At 51.1% G+C, this 22,797-nt stretch overlaps 1 protein-coding gene across 2 annotated transcripts in view; it reads left to right on the top strand.

Moving 5' to 3' along the window:
- Pcnx2 (pecanex 2) overlaps positions 1-22,797 on the top strand; it is a 170,202-nt gene that overhangs the window by 65,106 nt on the left and 82,299 nt on the right. For both annotated transcript variants that reach the window (XM_076831630.1, XM_076831631.1), the window contains 3 exons: positions 5,429-5,521; positions 6,202-6,352; positions 19,159-19,300. In XM_076831630.1, the coding sequence (XP_076687745.1) occupies positions 5,429-5,521; positions 6,202-6,352; positions 19,159-19,300 (386 nt within the window). The remainder of the gene's footprint in view (positions 1-5,428; positions 5,522-6,201; positions 6,353-19,158; positions 19,301-22,797) is intronic.

Raw genomic sequence — 22,797 nt, 5'->3', positions numbered from 1 at the left:
CTGCCCTTCGTTTTCCATCCGTGTGTCTCTTTTCCTGAATCTTGGTGGCATGAGACGCCCCAGGGAGCCTCTTAGACTGCAGTCTGATTTCTTTGTCAGTGGTGGCCTGGGGACCTGAATTCTGACCAGCATGTCCACTGGGATTCTGACCTGCAGATCCACAGGCAGGGCCCGAGGAGCCGCTGCTCCAGAAAGACAGCTCTGTTGGTGGCAGGGATTCCCCGGAGCAAGACGAATCACACACACAGGTTCATCTCCAGAGCGCCACCTTCAGGACAGGCCTGAATCCCCACGGCGGCTTCCCTCTCCTGCGGGCCGCTGCCACAGCCTTGGGGCCTCACTTACAGCCCTGTCCTATTCCAATGTGCTGCTTTCATTGCGTCCATTTTCCTTCTTTCCTAGGGTCCAAAATTTTTTTGAAACACCTCCCAACTTGCACATGTGGAACTCGGACCTTTAGAGGATGGTTTAGCCCCTCCTAAGCGCCCCCTGAGCCTCTGGCTGCAGCTGCAGCTTCCCTGGACCACACACTGCGCAAACCCGCTGGGCTTAGAGACCAGACAGCACCGCTTCATCTCTCAGGGAGCATGAAGTACCAGGAAGACTGCCACGGGGACTTAAAGCGTGTGATATACCGAGAGCAGGTGACCCCCTTAGTTCAGCATTGTGCCTGCAACATGAGAATGGAGGGAAGCGCTGACGTCACTGAGTGTTGCCTTAGTAGCCCTGGCCAGCATGAGGCCCAACAGGAGAGCTGTGAGATGACCCAGTGACATATAGAGAGGACGCATAGAAAGACCCATTGGAATCAACCATCGGAGTAAGAGGGTTCATAAATACCACCCAAGAAGAAAACTTGAAAAAGCAAGACACCCTAACAGGGCAGCAATACTCCTGGAAAATAAGATGAAAACATGATCCAATTCAGGAGAAACGCAAATACGCGGCTTGACCAGAGGGTCTTAACTGTCACAAACTCAGCAGCAGATGTCCCTTACATGGCAAATAAAGTTCTGGATAAGCGCAACGGACACGCCTAGCCCAATCTTAAACAGGAAAGCTGAGATTTATTCACTGCCAGTTCTTTGAAAGTAAATTTGTAGGTTTAATATTGTTCAAAATGGTTCCGATGGAGTTATATTCACAGCATTGGGAAATGATTCTAAGGTTTATGTAGAAGACTAGCAGTTAATGGTTCAATAAAACTTGAAAGAGAATAAGAAAAAAGAACTAGCACTTTTGAGATTTAAGAGTATGTTATTAAAACTGAATAATCAGAACAAAATATGAGACCCATTCAAGTTTAGAGAATGGGATTAGTGGATCAGGAAAACACAGAAAGGAGACAAATTATTTATAAGAACATGTTATATGGAAAATAATGTCACAGTCAAGAATTGATTATTCAGTGTATGGCATTTAGCAGTTGGAGAGAAGAAAGAATTTTATGAATTAATCCCTCATCAGACACCAATGAAAGTCAGAGGGGGATTAACAAGTCAGGAAGAGGGAGGGAGAAGTGTTAGGGCAGATAAATTAAAACCAAACTCGGCTGATCAAAAGCAAATTCTAAATAAAACATTAGAAAATTCTTCATAATGTAATGAATAACTGACAAAATAATAAGGAACTGCTAGGTAAGAATCTGAACCAGGTATCTGCAGGAGGCGGGGCAGGAAGCTTGCTTTTCCTGGGGCCCAGGCCTCCTCAGTGGAGCATCCAATTCAGACTGCCATCGCCATCCCTGGACCTACAGAGCCTCACTCTCAGGTGGGACTGAGAGGAAGGAAGCCCATTCCCCCATCCCCAGTGCCAGGGTGCAGAGGGAGACTGGCCTCCATGCCAAGCAAGCTGTGTGTCCCTGGGAAGCTGTACCTTTTCAGGGATTTGTAGCACACTTCAAAACCCCTTGATTTATGAGTTGCGTTTAAAATGGTTCCCAGCCAGAAATGCCTTATGGAGGAAAGATGTGAGTCCTCACTAGAATATTCCCTCGGACTGCAAGTGTTTCCAAAGCTGATTTTCTAAGGAAAATGAGTAGTTCACAGTACAAATTTGAAAGTATACAGGGAATCAAGGAACCAGCAAAATAAGATCTACCAATACTGCGGATGTTGGAAGTATCAGACATGGATTTTAAAATAACCATACCTACTATGTTTAAAGAAGTACAGGAAAGCTTTAACTTTATTGACGATAGGATGTATTTAAGGTGATCTAGCATGCTTAAAAAAATCAAATTGAGTTTCCTACATGAATAAGCAAATAAATAAAGCAAATAAAGTAAAAAAAAAACAATAAAAAACCATTTCTCTCCTCCACCCCAAATGATTAGACACCTCTGAAGAGAAACTAGAGAACTGATGGATAAACAGAAGGAAATTTCCAGAATACAACTCTGATAGGCAAAAATTGGGAAATACCAAAGAGGAATGAGGAGAGTTCAAGGGCAGAGTAAGAAGTCTTACCATATCTTATCAGAATCCCTGGGAAAATAGAGACTGGAGTCTAATCAATGTCCGATGAGATAATGTTGGAGAACTTGTGAGAATTGGTGGAAGACACAGATGTAGATACTGGGGACCCACTGAGTCTCAAGCAGGTAAATTAAAGAAAAAAGAATCCACACAGTCCAACCTCAGTGGGACTGTAGCACCAGGGATGCAGACCATCCGCACACAGGTAAATACAGCAAACAGACTGCACTCAAATGAGCAGAGCACCATGGAGCCCAAAGACAGGCTTAATGTATTTAATGTGTTGTGAATAAAGTAACTGTCATGTTAAAATTTTATACCCAGCAAAAATAACTTTCAAGGATGAAGACAAAATAAAAATATTTTAGACAATTTTTGGGGGGATGGGTGGGGATTAAACCTAGGGGCATTTAACCACTGAGCCACATCCCCAGCCCTTTGTTTCTATTTTTTATTTTGAGATATGGCCTTGCCAAATTACTGAGGTAATTTAAACTTGCAGTCCTTCTGCCTCAGCCTCCTGAGTTGCTGGAATGACAAGCAGGTGCCACTACGTCTAGCTAAAAGTAGGGATACAGTCTGAAAGATATTTTTCAGCAGAAAGGAATCCCAGATAAGGTCTAATATGCAAGAATGAATAAAGAGGAAAGCAAGAAGAAGGTACATTGGCAAATCTAAACAAATATTACACCCCCCTGCCAAATCATAAGACTATACAATTGGCCTAAAACCAAAACCAAAACAAATAAATGTCTACTCAGGTGAACAGATAAACACACCAGAATTTCCAAACAAAAGAATACTACTTACAAGGAAAAGGAATGAACTATTAGTATAGATGAATCTCAGAATAATCACACTCAATGAAAAAAGCCAGACCAAAAAGGGGCACATATTCTATAATTCAATGTTATAACATTCTTGAAAATGAGGAGAAAAAAATCTTTAGTGATAGAGTGACCCAGAAGACAGAGTGATCAAATGGAGGGAAAACTGGGAGCAGGGTGGCTATGCTAATGACTTAATTCTGGTGATGATTGTGAGGTGACCACATGTCAGAACTCAGCAAGCTGCACACAGTAAATGGGGGTGGGGGGTTGTTCATAGGCCTAGTGAAGCTGCTCACAGACCCTAGTATGGAAGGGAGATGGGTGGAAAGAGCACTTCAGTGAGTAGAGAAAGACTCAGGGTGGTTTGTAGTTATTTATGAGGAATCCTCAGGACCTTGACAAGGTGACAAGGGTGACAAGGGTCACCCTTGCTTCCAGTTGTCACTCAGTTTTGAGGGAGACCAGCGGTCATGCCAACTCCCTCCTGTCCTACTCTGAGGAATCAGGGGCCCCCATCCAGCAGTTGCCCTCGGCTGCTGCTGTCCCTTAAACAAGCGTGAATGGTAACTAAAGATGACACAATTTTAAGTTAAACATCTGGAAAATTTTTAAACTTCCCTTGGGAGGAGTTCAGTGCCTCTTAAACAACATAAAACCATGTCGTTGAAACACTGGGGAATTGGCATAGCTACACCGCGGGAAGACCCAGAACCCCGGAGCCCCCTCGGGGCATGGGGGCTGGCCTGCAAGGGCACAGGGTGCAGAGTGTGAATCTTGGCTATTTCGGAGAGAAAAATTTTGGTGAAAACCTCTGATCATGAATGTTTTATGGATTTAGAATCAAAAGCCAGTGATTTTCCATGCTCCACAGTCAGATTGCCCATACAAAGAATAAATCTGAAATAAACTCTAAACTGCGGCTCCTCCCTTTCAACACTTTCATGTGAATGTAAACATGCAAGGGCAGATTCAAGACCACCTCAGCAGGGAATGGGCAAACCCGCATGGAGGATGCGTCTCTTCCCTGACGGCTGGTTAGTCTAGCCGGGACCGGGGCTGCAGTGGTCAGCCACAGATGGCCAGGGTCCTGTTTGCCCCCTTTGCCCTTGTCTGGGTCCTTCCTGGCTCTGGGGGTCAACACAGGCAGCCAGCAGCATGGGAGGAAGCCCCACATTTTAGCTAAAAATCAGAAAAGATGGGGTGGAGGTCATTTCCTGGCAGATAACATTCTGAACAGTAGTTTCAAAAGTAAAATTCTTTTTCAGTCAAGAACAGGGAGGTATAAAGGTATTGGTGGCTTCAGAATTTTCAGAGAACTGTACGATACCTTAAAGTCATCTATAATTGTGCATCATAACTAACTGAAGTGAATTGATAGTCCCTTACATCCCTGTTAACCTGCCAGTCAGCAATGTCATGCCCTGTGAGGGTCCCTGGCCCTTCTCCCATCCCTGCATCAGTGTTCTCAGGCCTGACATTGCTTTCCCCTGCTCCTGCTCGAGCCATAGTGGGTGTCCTGGAGAGTCATGTCCAAGTCCTGAGCACTGTGTTGCCCTCATACAGCACGTGTGATCGCTGCACATGTGCTTCAACCATTGGAAGTAGCCTTTTCTCCATGGAATTGAAATTGAAATATGAACTGTGATCTGGTTGAAATGGTGAGAAATGTGCAGGGGGCTTCCGCTTGGCATGCCCAGGCTGTGGACATGAGGAAACCCAGGCTGTCCCAAGACCCAGTAGTGCCTTGTGGCACCTGGGTCTCCTTAGCAGGTCTCGCTAACCTCTGGGGCGCTCTGGACGCGGGGTGTCCCATGTGTGTTTGGAAGCAGCCCTGTGCCTCCCAGGGTGCACGAACCTGCCTGCTTTGCCTGGTTAGCAGGTGGGCTTACCTCCCAGGTCCACCCCCCAGCTCCCGGCCTTGGTCCCCTGAATTTCCCCCAGCGGGAGATGGTGAATGTGCTGGTGACGGGCCTGGCCAGGGCATCCCACTGGGTATATGCCATCAGGTGTCAGGCAGGAAGAGTCATACCAGGCCAGCACCCACTGTCTAACTCACCTGGTTACCTGGAGCTGCCGAGAGAAACTGGACACATGACCCTGACAGCTGGTCTTCTCTTTCAGAGGGACGTCCTGAGGTCGGACCTCATTGTCTGCTCTGTGGTGGCCGTCCTCTCCTTTGCAGTCAGCGCCAGCACCGTGTTCCTGTCCTTGAGAGTAGGTGTCCCCTGGGCTCTGGGTGCTTCCTGGCTGCCCCTTCTCCTTGCTGCCTGGGCAGCCGCAGAGCAGAGGGCATGGGGCAGGCAGACAAGCCGGGGAAACGAAGTGCCTGTTGAGAGGATGGCGTTCTGAGCAGTGGTGTTCAGGAGGAGACCTGGTGCCCACCATGACCTCCCTCCCAGCTGGGGAGGGGTTTGGTCTGTGGGTGCCATGGTAAGCCTCCTGGAGCCAGCACGTGCCAGTTAGTGGTGGGACTGCAGCTAGGGGCACACCCATGCCGTATTGGGGTGGGAATAGAGTCAGAAGGACTACCGGGTAGGATCTGCAGTGAGCAAAGGCAGAAGCCTGGGTGGACTTCTGGCCCATGGTCTCCTAGTCACTGTCTGTGTAGCACTTGACGTCAGGGGACCTCCCTTCAACAAGGGATTCTGCTGGCTGGGCTTGTCATTGTTCTTCTGTCCTTATAAGCAAACCAAAAATGTGCTCGAGGGCTCCACTCCCTGGCCTGGCTACTCTGCAGGCTGTTGCTGAGTCCGGTGGCCCTCAGCGCAGGAATCTGTTCTGTGGGATGTGGAAGGAGCTCCAGAGGCTCAAAGCAAGCTGGGAATCATCTGTGACTCGAGAGGGAGCGGGAAGGACTTGGCCTTGGCTGGTGACTGGTCCGCCTTCCCTCACAGCCCTTCCTCAGCCTCATCCTGTTCGCGCTGGCGGGCACCGTGGGGCTCGTCACCCACCACCTGCTCCCTCAGCTCCGCAAACACCACCCCTGGATGTGGATCTCTCATCCCGTGCTCAAAAGCAAGGAGTACCAGCAACGGGAAGTGAGAGGTCAGTGCACGTCCCTCCTAGCGGGAGGGATGGGGGACACTGACCTGTGAGCATGCAGTTGGCACCACAGGTCTGCACTTGGCACCACGGGTCTACACGTGGCAACGTGGCCAGCGGTGCACAGGGCATGTTTCCCTGCAACCAAGACACGAATGTGAAGCGTGGGCCTTGTAGTGCAGGTTGTTCCCGTGTCCTGGCAACCAGACGGAGACGGTTGAGGCAGGGTGAACTGAAAGTGGCTTTGTTGGAAGGCTCATTGGTCAGTGGTCTTGGGGAGAATTGAGCTGTCCTTCAGACCTGGAGAGTGTGCTTCCAGTGCACCCTGGAGTGGTGGCTAGACGGGCTGCAGCACAGACCAGCCACTGGCCGTCAGGCCCTGGAACTGGAGTTTCTGGTCACATGCCTGGACCCTCGACTGTGTCTATGGCTGACTGACTTAGCAACTCCTGTGGGGGTGCCAGCCTGGTAACCACACCATCAGAGCCGAGGTGAGGAGCACTTCCTGTAGGAAGTCTCTCAGGGATTTCCCCACAAGGTGTCCTGCTCTGTGCTTAAATAGAGACAGAAAGACTGATGCATTCCTTCCCATCTTCTGACGCGTCAAAGCCATAGTCCACAGATTATTCTATTCTGTCCAGTGCTGCCCAGTCTGCACAGAACCTTTAGCACCCTGCAGCTTCCTTGTTGTAATGGGAATTACCCACCGGTCCCTACTCCCAGGTGCAGGTATGTGAGGCTGGCCAGGTCACTGACTCACAGGAAGGTGCCAGGCAGGATTAGCATCAGCAGCCTCAGGGGACTAGGGACATAGAAGGGAAGCAGGGGAGATAATAAAAAAACAATGATGAGGCAGAGGTGAAGCGATGTGGCCTCATGGGCCAGCACAGGGGGCTGCAGGACCAGGGCTTGAATTGCTGTTCCCTCAGAGACAAGATGGAGGCTCAGCTGTGAAACGTACTGTTCCGTGTTCTGTGCAAGTTCAAGTGCTACTGGAAGTGGCTTCCAGAGTTGCCTCCTCTACCCACGCCTGTCCCTTTACCTACGCCTGGGCCCCTGCGGTGGCCTAACTCCTGTCCACACCACCACCTGCACCTGCTCCCGTGTCTATACCTTGACCCTGACCCGGGGCCGGCCTATACCTTCACCTCTGTCTTATTGACTCTGTATATTTAAAGGCCTTTGCAGAGGGAGGAGAGCCTGTCCGACTGAAGGAGGAAAACCAGGCAGGTTTGTCTTGGGCTTCCTTTCATGTGGCAGCTCAGAGTGTGGAATTTGATGTGGAAATAGGAGGGGGCTGTTAACCACTCAGGGCCTCTCTTTCTCTCTCTCTCTCTCCCTGCCGGCACCTTCCCTCCCTTTCTTTTCTTTCTTTCCTGTTTTTTTTCTTCCCTAAATATTAAAAAGCTCAATGTATTTATTCATTCATGTAATATAGTATGTACGAACTGAAGACTGAACCCAGGGCGCTTTTCCACTGAGCCACATCCCCAGCCCTGTTTATTTTTTATTTTGAGACAAGGTCTCACTAAGTTGTTTAGGGCCTCACTAAGTTGCTGAGGCTGGATTTGAATTGTGATCCTCCTGCCTCAGCCTCCCAGGCAGCTGGATCATAGGTGTGTGCCACTGGGTCTGCAAGAGCCCAGTTTAAATTGGACTCCTTTTTTAAGCCTGCTGGACTGTTAAGTGCAAGTGCATGCTCCAGAACAAGTGGAGTGAGTGTGTTTCTGGGTCTGACTGCCCCTTTCCAAGGGCAGGTGGGTGTGTGGGAGGCTCTGGGTAGGTGGTGGAGGTGGAGGTGCTTGCTCACATGGCTCAAGCAGAGGCTGTGGGACCTGTCTTCCTGTCTGTTAGCCATTTACAGGCAGCCTTGAGTCTTGCCAAGGATCCCAGGCTTGACAAATGAGGCACATAATGAAAAACAGTTTCTACTTCAAAAGTGTCTGTGTTGGAAGGAAAATCCAAAGGCACAAATCATGAGCTATGGCTGTGTTAGGAGCTGTAGGCTGCTACCACCTGCCACCCCCCTTGTCCTGAGCCTCCGGCCCTTTTCCTCGCTTCTCTTCCTTTCTCCCACTGGCCACAGGAGTGCCCAGGAAACTCAGGCTGGTCATGTGACTTTTCCTATGAAAGCTGTGCCCAGATCTTCTTTTTCATAGGAGTACAGAATACTGTCACTGGGAAAGAGGAAAGAGCAGGGCAGGGCTGGTGAGCATGTGGCCTGTCTCTGGGCACCAGGACTGGCAGGCGTCACTGCCTGAGAGCAGCGCCCTGGAATTGGGCCAGCAGCAGATATTGCTAGTCGATTGCCATTGGCAAGGAAGGCAGGTGCATGTGCTGCCCACTGTTTTCAATAAGCAGAATGGAAGCCCAGGGAAGTCCAGGGATAGAGCTTGGATCCTGCCAGTTTTGTGGCCAGTGAGTGACTAGCATGCAGGCTGTTGTCATCTGGTGCTCCTTCTGCTCTGTGTGGTGGGCACACCCTGAATGTGACTCCCAGGCCACCATGGTGGCCCAGAGAGTCATGCAGCTATGCCACAGCAGGTCCTGTGAAGCCTGACAGGGCATTCTGACCCTCCAGGTGCCCTCCCTGGGGGATACCGACTCCCCTCTGCGTGGCATTTCCCAGAACACAGCACTCTGCCTCTCCCTCTCCCCTCCTTGCTGCTCCTGGAGTGGGATGCTGGCCTCCTGCTGCCCACACTAAAGCCAGGCCACTGTTCCTGTGGGTCTCTGCCCAAAGCCAGTCCCTGCAGAAGAGCTTCCCTAGCACTCACCCCCATCCAGCTTCCCACTGCTCCTAGAGCCTTGTCCAGTCCAGCACCTGCGGCTGCCATGTCTAAGGGCCTGGTGAGCTCCAGGACTGCCATGTGCCCAGGCCAGCCCTCCAGAGCCCCTCCATGCCAGTGCAGGCGAGGCCTGTGGTCTGCCTGCCAAACCGCATTTAATCCAAACACATCACTCCACATTCACTGGGACAAGTCTACGCCTGGTGCCTGTCCCCTTTCAGTTCACATCCCCCTCTGCATGCCCCAGGTGTGTCTTCTCCTTGGTAGAAAGTGGAGATGTCAGATCAACTTTATGAAACGGAGCTGAGTGTATCAGCCGGAGCTGACGGCTGTAATCAGGACGTGGTTCCATCTGCTCAGTCCTTGACCTGTGAGGCCTCTCCCCATCCTGATCCCGACCCGTTCTCCACCTCTGTCTGGCCATGAGCGGAACACATCACTGTGATACAGGTCGGCAGCGGGAGGAGCCGCAGGCAAGAGCAGTGGTGAGCCTGTGTGGTCACCCCCACGGAGCCAAAGCTGCTGTGTTTCCACCCTCCCCAGGGGACCAGCTGGACCGCGGCTGGAGCCCAACATGGGATTTGAGAGGTCAAGGGCTAGAAGGGCACTCTGTTTAAGATATAAAGCGAGTTGATTTTCATGAACCTGGAGGAGGATCCAGGCCATGACGTCATGGACTGAGCCGGCTCTACGGGTAAGATTCTGCCTGTGAGAACCTTCGTTCTACCCCAGAACTTTCCAGAGGAAGTGCGTTCCTTCAAGAAAGGAGCAGTGGGGTTAGGCACATGTTCATGTGTCCCCCACGAAGCCTCTGTTAGTGTTGTGATGATCGGCTTCTAAGGCTTCAAGGAAAAGTGAAGTGATCTGAGCTGATGGCCACGCTCCTGCCAGACACCCGGGTTCTGGTGGGGCCGAGAGGGCCCAGGAAGACCGTGTTATTGTGTGGCCCGTGCCTGCCGGAAATGCCCATGACCACACTCTCTGTTCATTCAGGAAATAGTCAACGGGTCCCCACCTGATGCCACGCCCTGGGAACAGTGACACAGAATGACCACCTCTATTTCTGGTGTCCAGGAGCTTACTATCCAGTGAACGCCCAGGGGCCTGTGCTGTGGGAGGGCTAGGCTGCTAGGCTCGGGGATGTGCGGTGTGAGGTAGAGACACGGAAGCCTCAGGGACTGGGAGATGCTGGTGGCTGGGGCAGCCTTTTCAGTCCAGTGGAAATGCAAACTGGAAGTCTGTGGAATTGTGTAGCTGAACGTTGGGTTAGTGCCTGGCACCAAGTAGGTATTCAGTAGACGATGGCAGAGTGAACAGATGAGTGACATTGACTTTATAAGTCTCTGAGGTGGGTCAAAGGACTCAGGTGCACCTGTCTGTGACTCATACCCAAAAGCTCACTAGTTGCTGAAGTTTGTTACAATTTGGGGGTACATTAGAATACATGAATAAAGGATTGAATAGATTATAAAACACCTAAATTGAAATTTTTATTTAAATTATAAATTTTAAAAATCCGCAAATTCACTAGTGAGTCCCAAATTTGTTATTTGGTGGGGGGGGGCCAGGGATTGAACTCAGGGGCACTTGACCACTAAGCCACATCCCCAGCCCTATTTTGTACTTTATTTAGAGACAGGGTCTCACCCAGTTGCTTAGAACCTCACTGTTGCTGAGGCTGGCTTTGAACTTGCGATCCTCCTGCCCCAGTCTCCGAAGCCGCGGGGATTACAGGTGGGGGCCACCATGCCCGACACAGATTTGTAATTCACCAGTGAATTTATTTGCAGTTTAGCAAGTCTTGTCAATAAATTTGCAGAGAGACTGTTTTCTGCATGTGATAAACATGGTTCTGAAAATGCTTTCTCTAATTTTATTTTTAAATTTTCATTTAAAAAGTACCTTAGCTATTTCATCAAAGTGATATATAGCATTAGAAATTAAGTGGAAAGGGCGGACCTGGTGGCCCACGCCTGTAATCACAGCAGCTTGGGAGGCTGAGGCAGACTGAAGCAAGTTAAAGGCCAACCTCAGCAATTTAGTGAGGCTCCAAGAACTTAGAGTGATCCTGTCTCTAAATTTAAAAAAAAAAAAAATTAAAAACAAGAAAAGGAAAATGGAACAAGTTATAACAAAAAGCAGCAGATCCCTGTCACCAACTCCTCCATCTGTGCTTCCTCCTCTTCAGCAAGAATCGTTCCCTGCCCTCCAGATGTCCCTCCTGGCATCCACCATGCTTCTTCCCAATAGTGGCCCCAAGCTGCTCTGCTCCTTCTGGTCTGGACTCACTGGTCTCCAGGCTTCCCCTTGGGACAGAGGGTGCACCCCTTGTCCTCCTTCCATGGTGCATTCCCGTCCTCCTCCAGTACAGCCTTCCCTTGCTTGTCGAACACATGCTTCAAGGTCTAAGTGCTGTCTGCTCGAGTCCAGAGCACACCATGGACCCCTGGCCTTCTCGTGAGTCCGGGGTGCACCATGGCTCCATCCTGTGTTCTCTCCCCATCCTGTGTTTGTGTGTGTCAGCTTCTCTAGCAGCTTGGTGGCCTGCCTCCAGTCTTCACCTGCCCACCTTGCAGACTCCCTCTGAGTCATCGCTTCTTTGCTCAGCCGCTTTGGAGGCACAGCTCCCCCCAGTCTCTCCAGAGATGAGGCTCCGCTAGGGCCTCATCTGCTCTGCGCTTGAGGGCCAGTCTGCAGCGAGCCCAGCCAGGCTCTGGACTGGGATTCTGAGGCGTCTGCTGCTGCTGCTGAGACATCTGATGTTCTCTGACTCCTGGCCCTTTAGGGGTGACCAGGTTTTTCCTGAAGGATGCTCTTGGGGAGTGTAGGAGAAATTGTAGCGTCCAGACCCAGAGAGCAGTCTCTGGGACAGGTCAGTGCACACAAATCCTGGCCATGTCCTGAGCTGGCTGTGTTTAACCATTGTAGCTTACCCCTACCGTCTATAACTGGAGTCCTAGATGTGAGAACCGTGGGTTAGAGTAATACACGCGAGATGTGAGCAGCTTTTAGCATAGTCCTAGGCAGCAGAGAGCCCCATGAGTGTACTCCCTGGTCCCCATGGAGAGGGAGCATCCCTTTGCCACTTGCCTTGCTATGCATTTCACATTTCACTGTGGGGCTGCACTTGGTCACCCTTTATCATCTGGATGTCTGTGTCCTGTGGTTTTGAGATTTCTGTCACAGGGGTGGTCCAATCTGGATGACCTTCATCAAGACCTTCCTTGGTGACTGAAACCTGATGGTAGGTGTGAGATCTGTGGAACATGGGTGGCAATGACTGAAGGAGCAGAAGAGGAGGGGCAGTGAGTTCAAGACCCTATGCTGTGCTGGATCTCGGGGCTCATCTTGTCTGTGCGATGGGTGTGCCATGGGGAACAGTGGAAGGACTATTCCTTGCCCTTTCCTCCAGAGAGGAAGACGGCTGGCCTTAGCAGATAGGACCTGGGTGGCTGTCCTTAGCCTCTTTAACTCAGAGTGGCTGGAGTAGCTTGATGCCCCGGCTGAACTAGCACAACAAGGCACACACGGTCCTCATGCACTGAGCTGCTTCCTGGAAAGTGCGCCTGAACACCAGCGTAGGGACTCAGGTCTGATCAGAAGCCTGCTGGTTAGTTACTCTCTGTACTGCATCTGGAAGCGAAGCCCATTTCTAGAGAAGAAGCCACGAGTCACATGCCCAGGGTGCTCAGGACGTCCCAGGTTGAGCCATGGCCCAGCAGGAGAGGCAGGAGGGAGGACTGCTCACGGACAAGGCAACATCCATCCCCTGCAGGGCCTCGGTGCTGCAGTGCCCGGCTACCCCAGGCTGTGGTCTGCCCCCCGCATCCGTCCCCATTCCCAGTAAAACAGGAGACCCAGTGTCCTTGCAGTTCAAGTCCCAACTCAGGATTTGAACTGGAGAAGGTCGTCTTTGTAAAGCTAAACCATCCTGAGGATCTGGGTTGTTTTTAATTATTGAGGAGGACCTATTTTAGTAGCAAGAGCATCTAAAAACACAACCTGAAACCCTTTAAGAAAGCATAAAGCTTTCAACTGTAACGAGTCATATATAAGCATGTAAATGGCATAATTAGTTAGCATTCTTTTCCTCGGGGGCCTCATCTTCCAGGGAAGAGAGAAATAATAATGCCAAATAATGTCTTTTTATGGTCTCTTTGCATATTCAGGACATTAATGGAAAGGCAGTTATAAAATACCGCTGCAGATTTTCTTTCTGACTTATGCCTAGGGAGACCCTGTGGGGACTTGTAAACATGCACCGTGTGCTGTGCTTGCGAGCTTTCCCGTGTGCTGGCTTTCCGTGGGCACCCCACAGGCAAGAACGCATTCCCCCCGGCACTGGGCATTCTGCACATGCATATTGGCCCAGCGTCTCGCCCACCTCACCCCACCCACCCCGTCACCCTCCCTGCCACCTGTCCCACTGCCTCCAGCTGGATGCCTTATAGCGAGTTCCACTTGTGTGTTCAACGCTGTCTCCATCTAGAGACTGAAGCATTTCATTAGGACATTCCAGTGCTGTTGGTGGATGGATTCTGGAATAGGAAGGACAGAGAATTCAGGAGTGCAGGTGCAAAGTGTCCCTGCCACACTTTCCCTCCCTGCTCTGGCTAGGTGCTGGGACCTGCCTCCCGTGGCCCCGCTCCCCTCACACCTGGCATGCACACCTGTGCTGGGTGCCCTGTGAGTGTTAGCTGCCCTCCCTGGACTCCTGGCCAGCTTGACTTCCCCATGGAGGTGTGGTGGCTTGCACTCCAGGTACAGGGGTCCATGGTGGTCATACTCTGTTCCCTTAGGTGCTCTGGTGGCGGCCGTGCTGGGTCAGGCAGCGTGGCCACTTCGTCCTCAATCTCTGTGCGTCAGAGACTCTAAGGCCCTGGGAACTAGTGAAGGTTTTGTGACTCAAGGGGCAATAATCTGAGGGTTCTGGTTCCGTGACTCCTCCTCAGAAGCCCCCTGCAGAGCTGTGTCTTGCTCTGCTTTCAGCTGGAGACTTGGTCACCTTCTCCTAACGACCGGCCTCCGTCCGCAGTCCTGCTGCCTGTCTGCTGGTGCACGTCTCATGGTGGATGCCCTGGGACTCGCCCTGCAGTGCTGGGTCTCCCTGCAGCCTGCAGGCCTCACTCTCACACCACAAGGTAGAGCCGAGGGGCTCTCCCCTTCTTCATACGCCCAGGTAGCTCAGGCCAAGGGCTCGCTGAATAGGAACCTCAGTCTCAGACACCCTGCCAGGCCTGGGTGCTAAATCCCGAGCTTCCACTTGATCAGACTCCATTGCTGTCTCTGGGATGGGTGGAGTCTTATAAAAACCTGATTTTGTTGCCATACTCAGCAGTGAGTCCTCGTAGGCTGCATGGGACCATCCCCATCCACTGGAAAAGGTCATTTTTTTGAAAGTAAACATGACAAGTTCTGGAAGAGCTGAGACACCCCCAGACAGCCCCATTACTCTTCAGCAATGAGCCTCTTAAACGTTGTCTTTAACGCAGACGTTTTCCTAGTAGCACTGAGGATAAGGGTCAGTTATGTTTATCTTTTTTACTTTTTTTTTTTTTTCAGGAATCTCACTCAGGTTGTCTGAATTGGTGACATAAGCTGATGGGCTTCTGTAAATGGATGTTACAAGCAGGCTGGATTGGCTCAGAGGTGCTGGCCTCAGTCTGACACTGTCCATCTGTTACAGATTGGAAATCAGAAAAAAAGTAATGTTCTATAGAAAGAAACCTAACTGTAGTTGAGGGAACCTTTAGAAAGGTTAAAATAGGAAATGCCTGATACGATGTAGTTAGAAAATTGTTTGTTCTGTAATCCAAAAGCAATTCCAAGGACTGCTTACTGTCTCTTGGTTTTCTTGTTTTTTTTTCATCCATCTTTAAATATCCATATTTAAGTAAATCTGTTAAGTATCCAGAGTTTCCCCCAAACACTAAGACAACAGGTAACATTCAGTGAACCCCAGCCCAGCGCAGGCACCTACTAGGTATTGAGGTACTAGGCCTCGCAAGGCACAGTCTGCTGGGGGTGAGTGTCCTCACTGCTGTGACAGTGCTGAACTGTGGACCTTGCCACCACAGTGACGGCTCAGGGAGCTGCAAGCTTCCCCTGGTGCTAGGAGCACTAAACGCAGAAGCACCAGGTGTCTGCAGGTGCCTGATGGGGCTGGGTCCACAGCAGTGTGGCAGAGTGCCCAGGTGGGGAGGGGGCGGGGTCCACCTGAGAGCAGACAGATGGAGGGTGCATTGATTACAAAGGATTTACACACAGTTGAAAGTTTCCCCTCTCGCTATCCCCGTGAGTGACAGTTCTAATAGGTCAGCACTGAGTCCTGCTCCCTCTGGAGGAGACAGTCGGGATGCCCTGGCCTGCACCTCTGGTGATGCTGTCCTGGGAGCAAGGGCCAGTCCTGAGATCTCCAGATGGCACAGTCCAGGAGCTTCTCCAGCAGGAGAGTCTGAGGGGCCTTCCAGAGCACCTGGCCACACAGAGACATTGAGGCATCATACTCAGGCTGTGCCCCTGGAAGTGAGTGGCGGCCACCCAAAGGACCGACACAGGAAGCACAGATCTTGACGCTCATTTCATGTTACACGGGAGTCAGTTCTAGAGAATTCACAGATCTAAACCTGGAAGGTAGACCAAAGGCCTTAGAGGACAGCAGGGAGCAGGTCATGAGTTTTCCTACAAATGACAGGAAATTTGTGTCATGGGCTCCTTTCTCTGAGGGGCTGTTAAGCGTGAAACAGGTCATGAGTGGGTGCTCCCTGTGTGTGCTGACCAAGGACCTGTATACAGATGTATCAAGAATTCCTAAGACTCAGGAAGGGGCTCGTCAGCTGTTGGGAGAAAGAGCCAGGCAGCCAACCATGGAGAACTAGCACTCAGATATGTGTGTCACAGTGGTCAGGAGCTCACTGAAGACCTGAAGGTCCCCACCCAGTGGTTGGGGACATGAAGTGAGACCATATCGCATTCACACGCAGCACTGCAGAGTGTTTGGCAGGGACGTGGGACAAGCCAAAGGACTGCTTGTGAGAGTGCAGACTGGCACGGTGACTCTGGGAAATTAGTCAGCACTAGCTATGAAAGCCTGTACCCAGTGACCTTGCAGTTCCCCACCCAAGGTGTGCGGTGCAGAAGTGAGCAGGCAGGTTCTCCACGACATAGGAGGATGCTCCCAGGCATGCTTCTCATAGTGAACAATAGATCCTAACCAAATGCCTGTTGGCAGAAGTTAGAAAAGCCAACCTGGAAATTCACCTCCATAGATTCCTACACCAGAAGAAAGAATGAATTACAACTCCGAGGACGGATGTCACCGGCACACGATGAAGCAAAGGACCCAGCAGGACAGTGAGCACAGCTAACAATGGCACAGAGCTGGGCCGAGGTTATGGAGGAGCCGTGGCTCAGGGAAGGGGGGCTTTGGGGAGTCTCCTGGCCTAGAGCCAGGGATGGAGTCCCTCCCTCACGGAGCTGAGGCTTCAGGGGAGGGAGAGAGCAAGCAAACTCCATCAGTCAACAAGCGTCAGGCAGGGATATGGCGAATGAAGAAAAATAAGTCGGGGTGAAGAAATGGTGACGAGAGGAGGCGGTTTCATAGGGTAGTCAGAGTCCCACGGAGGATGTGCCCTCGAGCAGGGACCCGCACATTGGGGGGCTTCCTGGGAGGAATAGGCTGCCCGCATGCTTCTCAAGGAGTTGCTATGCTATGGCCGGCAGCTGGCCACGCATAAACAGTGGAGGAGTGCTTGGAAATGACTGGAGAGATGGGCATGGCTCATGGTAGGGCGACCAGGCAGGCGTCTGGTGGCCAGTGTCCAGGGTGGCCAGGAGGCCTGGGCACCTTGGCATGTGCAGTTCTGAGCAGGTGTGGCTGCAAAGGTATAGGGCAGAAGTTTTTGCAGGAAGCAGGAGATGTGGACGTGGGAGAGTCAGAGAGTGACAAGCTTTTCGGGGAGCTTGGCTGTGCAGAGAGGGCAGCGAGCTCTTAGAGGATGTGCAGAGTGCTCCCAGTGGGGAGGATTGGGAGGGGCCACTGGGGCATGGGACTGACTGCCCAGCACAAGCCAGGAGCTCGGGATCCAGTGCGGCACTGAGGCTCAGCCTGGAGAGGAGCAGACGGGTGTGTCTGCAGGTGCATTTTTTCCAGGGGTGGTGGGGATGCCAGTCTGCAGCTCATAGAGACCATTGTCTCTAGGAAGAAAGGGTCACAGTTGCGTGCTGGGATAAAGGGGGAGAGGTCTTGAATGTTTGTTTTTCTTTCTTTCCATATACTTTCACAAAAGACTAAAAAACTTTAATCTGTATGTAAAATGTGTGACCTTAACTTCATTATGTATCAAAATTCATTCATTGTGGAATACCACATCTCCAAATCTGCCCCCAGGAGACATCATCCATTAAGAAAGCCCAGAGCTGAATTCTGACCCAGCGTCCTTACCCCGAGCTTAACTCTCCTCCCCCTGTGCCCCCTTCATGGGTCACCAGACTTTCTCCTCTCTGCCACCCCTCAGGTGTCGCCTCTCCTTCTCTGCCTATTCTCTTCCTCTACTTCCCATGCCACTCTCTCTGCCCTGTCTCCCCATTCCTGTCCCATCCCAGCCGGTTCTGTCAAGTGGGATTTCTGGAACCAAACTTCTCCTCATATTTTTATCCACAAAGGTAGTTTTTGAGTTAAAGACAACACCTTCTAATGTAGAAAACAAGCTTCGGTGAGGAGAGTGGACGCCCTGTGTCCGCCGCTTCCTGAGGTTCTTTACACGCAATCCTGGTGGTGACTTATCCTCTGATCTGGGTAAGGACCCCAGAGGACAGCTGCTCTGGCAGAGTGCGTTTCTCCTTCATGAGTCATTCTTGTGCAACCCCACAGGGTGCAAACTGCGTGCCTTCTCCCCACCACCAAGGATCTCTCTCTACTGTGCATTACCTAGGTACAATGTTCACCTTAGCCACTGAGAACGTGACTCCAGGGCTGTGATGGAGTCGCTGTCCCCTTGGCCGATTCAGACTCTGAGCTGCCGAGAAGAAGGTGGAGCCTCCAGAAGGCTCCTGTGCTCTGTGTTGGTGGGTGGGACAGGGGAAGCTTCCTGGTTTCTAGGAGATGAGGAGCGTGTGACAGGGAGGGATAGCCACCGTAGGGCCCTGGGCCTGCACTGCTGTAGGGGAAGCAGCCCTGGCCCTGGCCTTGGAGGCTGGGAGGAGGTGTCCCTCTCGCCTGATAATGTGACCCTAGAAGTCTGCTCTGACCAGTGGGACCAGTGCTGCTCCTCCCCAGAGAGAGCAGCAAGTGAGGACTGCAAGAGGTGCTGCCCATGTGGATCCCACCCCAGCACCTACCAGGGAGCAGGGAGCGGGACTCCTTACCCAGCAGCCCTCTAAAGGTACCAGTGGGACACAGAAAGCTGAGGCTCAGGAACACAAAGGAACAGTCTGAGGTCACATGCTAGGGGTTGGTAGAGATGGTGGGTGGGCCTGCTGGTCCTGGTGACCTGGGTGGGCCTGACTTAAAGCTTCAGCCCTCAGGAAGGATATCAGGAAGCCTTGGGGAAATGCAGCAGGTCCCAGTGCCTTGGACTTGGGGACTGGCTTTCTCTTATTTGTGTACATTGCCCAAGGATTTGATCAGGGATTTAAGGACTAACAAGAGAGAGAGAGAGAGAGAGAGAGAGAGAGAGAGAGAGAATATCCCAGAAGCTGTCCAGCCCCAGCAGTCTTCCCAGGCATGAAAGGAGAAGCTTTTGAGCTGTGCAAGCTGTGCCCCCAGCCTTGCTCAGCTGCAGACTTGATGCCTGGCAGGTCACTCCGTTGGTCCTCGCCTTGCAGACTGGGGGCCAACCTGTGCCTTGTCACCCAGGAGCTTCATGGAAGCAAAGCTGAGCGAGGCTGCCTGGAGGGGAGGTGGACGTGCTGTCACCAGTCAGCAGCCTGAGCGGAAGGGGTGTCTCTTGTCGCTATCTGTACTTATGCGAAAACACTTTGATCAGAGACTGTTCTAAGAGATTTTTGTATTTCTTTCAGATGTCGCCCATTTAATGTGGTTTGAAAGACTCTATGTTTGGCTTCAGTGTTTTGAAAAATATATCTTGTACCCAGCAATAATTCTGAATGCCCTCACTATCGATGCATTTTCAATAAGCAATTACCGGAGACTTGGTACCCAGTAAGTGGAAAATGGTTTATTCTCATACCTATTTGGGTCACATGTTTTCAGAACCTAGTGAGTTTTCCCTCAGCAGGCTGCAGAAGAAACCAACTTGTACATACCTGTGACTTTATGCATTAAAAAGCCCTGGTGGTCTTTTACTCAAACTCACAGTGTAGACCGTCACTGTGGAGTGCCTGGGGTGCAAATGAAGTTAGATCTGCTTGCAGTGATGTTTTGAGCAAGTGTCAGTGGATTTGAAACCATCCTGCAAAGCTTAGCCAGCAAGGCTAATAAGACGAGGAAGCCAGTGGGAGTCCGGGGTTCCTGGAGTTTCTAGCACCCTGCCTGGAGCTCCCTGACTGCTTCCTGTCACTCCACTTAGCAGATATTCTTTCATGTGGTGCTGGGGGAGGGAAATTAATCACTGTCACTGCTCTCTGCATTTATCAAGAGAAGGATCACAATTTAAAACTGCGGAGCAGGAGACTTCACACTGTCACAATGCCCGTGTTTCTGCAAATCATTAACAGTGGAGAGTGGAGTCTTTGGTTTCACCTATTAAAATTAATTCTGAATTTACAAATGGAAATCTACTCAATGATTTGCAGATTTGTCATTCTGACAAAATGAGAGTTGCTGGTCAAATACATTATTAGAGTAGAAGGATGAGAGTGGTCCTTCCCCAGGTCCCCTCAGTCACGCTGCTCCAATGCTGTGTGTCAAGGTCAATACTGACGCATAGTCCCAGGCACACTGATCCAGACCTGTTTTCCATCTTGTGTGTGACAGGAGTATGTTCATTAATATCTGCCAAATACGAGCTGGCTGAAAGACACGCTGAGGCCCTGTGGACTTGGAGTGGCCTCAGGGTCACACAAAGCAGACGCTAACTGGTCGATCCCATGGCCTTTCTGTCTTCATTGGACTCTGTCTTCCTTCCATTCCAGACCTGTTTTTATTAGACCAGGGCAAGAATTCTGTGCCCCTTGGTACTTAAAATCCTCAATGGCAGATCCCAGGATGAAACTTACACTGGCTGAGACAGCAGACAATAGACCCCAGACCTGCAACCCAGTTGAGTCAGGGTTCCTGCAGGAAGCAGCTCCCCTCTGGAGCACCATGTGCATCTGCTAGTGGCAAGGACTCCCAGTGGGCACAGTCCAGGATGACCCCGTGACCACTTCCCAGAACAAGGCAGATCTTGGGCACAGTCAAAGCCAGGCTAGCAAAGCAGGGACTGTGCTACCCTGGGCAGTGCTGTCAAGGATGGAGGCTTTTCCCGTTCCCCTTCAGGACAGGGACCTCGTGCTGGCCTGTAGGTGCAGGCCAAGCCATAGATAAGGCAGGTGTGAAGGCTGGGACTTCACGCGTCACATAAACAGCTGAGGGTGCAGCCTACGGTCAGGTTGCTCTCTGTGCCCGGTCAGGTTTTCCCAGACACTGAAGTCAGAAGGAGGTCCCTTACCGGTATTCCTCTGAATAGTCTCAGATCCCAGAGGATGCCAACTGAACCTGAACCTGACGATTTTTTTCTGTTCCTGATACATCCAGAATGAAAGAAAGAAGAAGATTTCTGGCTTCCTGTCAGACCAGCCGCTCCCAGGACAGTGTGAGGCCTCTTTCAAAGTCTTTAGTTCCTGCCTCCCCTGCCTGTTTGAGAACCACTGCCCTAGTCAGTAGTGAATCCTTCAACAGCAATGCCAATCTCCAGGGCCCGTTAGAGAGGAGGGTGGATGGGCCGTGGGGGGTGAGTGAACCGTGAGATCTCACCAGACGTTTCCCTTCGCAGCCTGGTCTCTGGTGCTCCACACCTGGGCCCAGCCAGTGTTCACTGATGCTGAAACTATAAAACCTCACCTAAGCATGCAATGACCTCGGTGCCAGTAACGGTGCCATTGCTATCAACACTGTAAAAGCCCCAAACCTCAGTCCTGAATCTCCCAGAATTATAACCAATCATCACTAGTAAATGTTAAATGAATTCTCCACCAAACTATGGTCACAGAAAACAGAGAGTTAGATTTGTCCCTCCATTTATATTTTGCCTGAATAACCCAGAAAATCACTGATCTCCCTTGAAACCCAAAATACCCATAGTCCTGAGCTACCTTAGCCCTGGGCCCTTGGAGGGCTCTGCTGCCCCACAGTATTTCTGTGCTGGGTGCTGCTGCCAAGGCGACTGGAGCCACGCCATGTTTTCTATGCTGTCACCGTGGCATCAGGAGTCCTCTGGGAGAGGAGGACAGGTGGTGGGGCACCCCTTCTGCAGGACGTGAGGCTGTGTCGAGGACACAGAAAACCTTGCCACTCTCCACAAACCCACTTGGAACCAGGGCTAGTTTTTCTCAGAAGCCTAAACTCGTCTGTCACCCAGGGCCAGGGGCACACCCAACCTTGTGCTTCCTGGGGTAGGGCAGAAACAGCCTCAGTCACGGCCCAAGTTCTGAAGGTGGACAAAAGATTAGATTGAGACATAGGGAATTGCCAACATCAGGTCTTTTTGATGATAAAAAAAGAAACTTTTCAAAAGCCACCTTTGTAAAAATATATTTTTATTTTTAGTTGACACATAGTAACTGTTTATTTAATAACTAACGATTATTATGGGGTACAGTGTGATATTCCATGTGTATCATATGTAATGATCAGATCAGGGTAACTGGAATATCTATCACCTCTGACATTTATCATTTTTTTTGCACTGGGAACATTCAAATTCCCCTCTACTAGCTATTTGAAGTATTCAATTAATTGATGTCAATCATGCTTACCACTGGGAAGCATTTTCTGAATGACCTCCTCTGGTGAAGATGGTCATGTCTGCTAAGGTCCTGGGTCCCGGACTCAGCTGGGCTTAGGGGATGAAGCCTGGCCCCTGTGCCTTGTACTTAGCCAGAGTGGGAACCTTCTCTCTCAGGTGTAACCATTCTCTGCCACTATCCCACTCTGTGCTCAAGTTCCCACAGGGCGTGTTACTATTGGTAGGAAGATGGCCAAGAGGCCCAGCCTCCCTTGGGGAGGCTGTATGTTCCCATTCCCCCCTTCCAGTTTCTGGCTAGTTCTTTGTTTTTGCTCTACCCTCTGGGGGTTGGGGGAGGGTCGCACACACTGCACACAGCCCAACCCCACTCATAAATCTGGTTCACTGGGCAAGAGGGCGTCCAAGAGTTGAAAAGCTGAGACTTGGAAGGGAACTTCTCCACCTGCCTCTGTTTGCTGAGCTCCTTGGATGATCAGCCCTGTTCCTGGGACAAGTGGTAGGAATGCAATTTTAAGAAAAAAAGGCGGGGGGGTGTGAGGAGAGCAGAAAGCTTGCATTCTCCAGGGTGGCAGATAGTCTAGACCACCCTGGAGCTGCCTGTAGGTGTGGAGTGGCCTTCCCACGACACTGGTCCTTCTCCACTCAGAACCTCACGCGGCCCGTGATGGGCCATGGTTTCAGTCATTTCCTCTGATTGTGAGGCGCAGCTGAGAGGCACTAGTCCAGGCTGCCTTCTCCCTGGACACCAGCT

This window comes from Callospermophilus lateralis, chromosome 13, assembly GCF_048772815.1.
Source record: "Callospermophilus lateralis isolate mCalLat2 chromosome 13, mCalLat2.hap1, whole genome shotgun sequence".
Classification (NCBI taxonomy): Eukaryota; Metazoa; Chordata; class Mammalia; order Rodentia; family Sciuridae; genus Callospermophilus; species Callospermophilus lateralis.
Note: the sequence above shows the minus strand (reverse complement) of the source record. Positions and strands in the feature narration are given on the sequence as shown.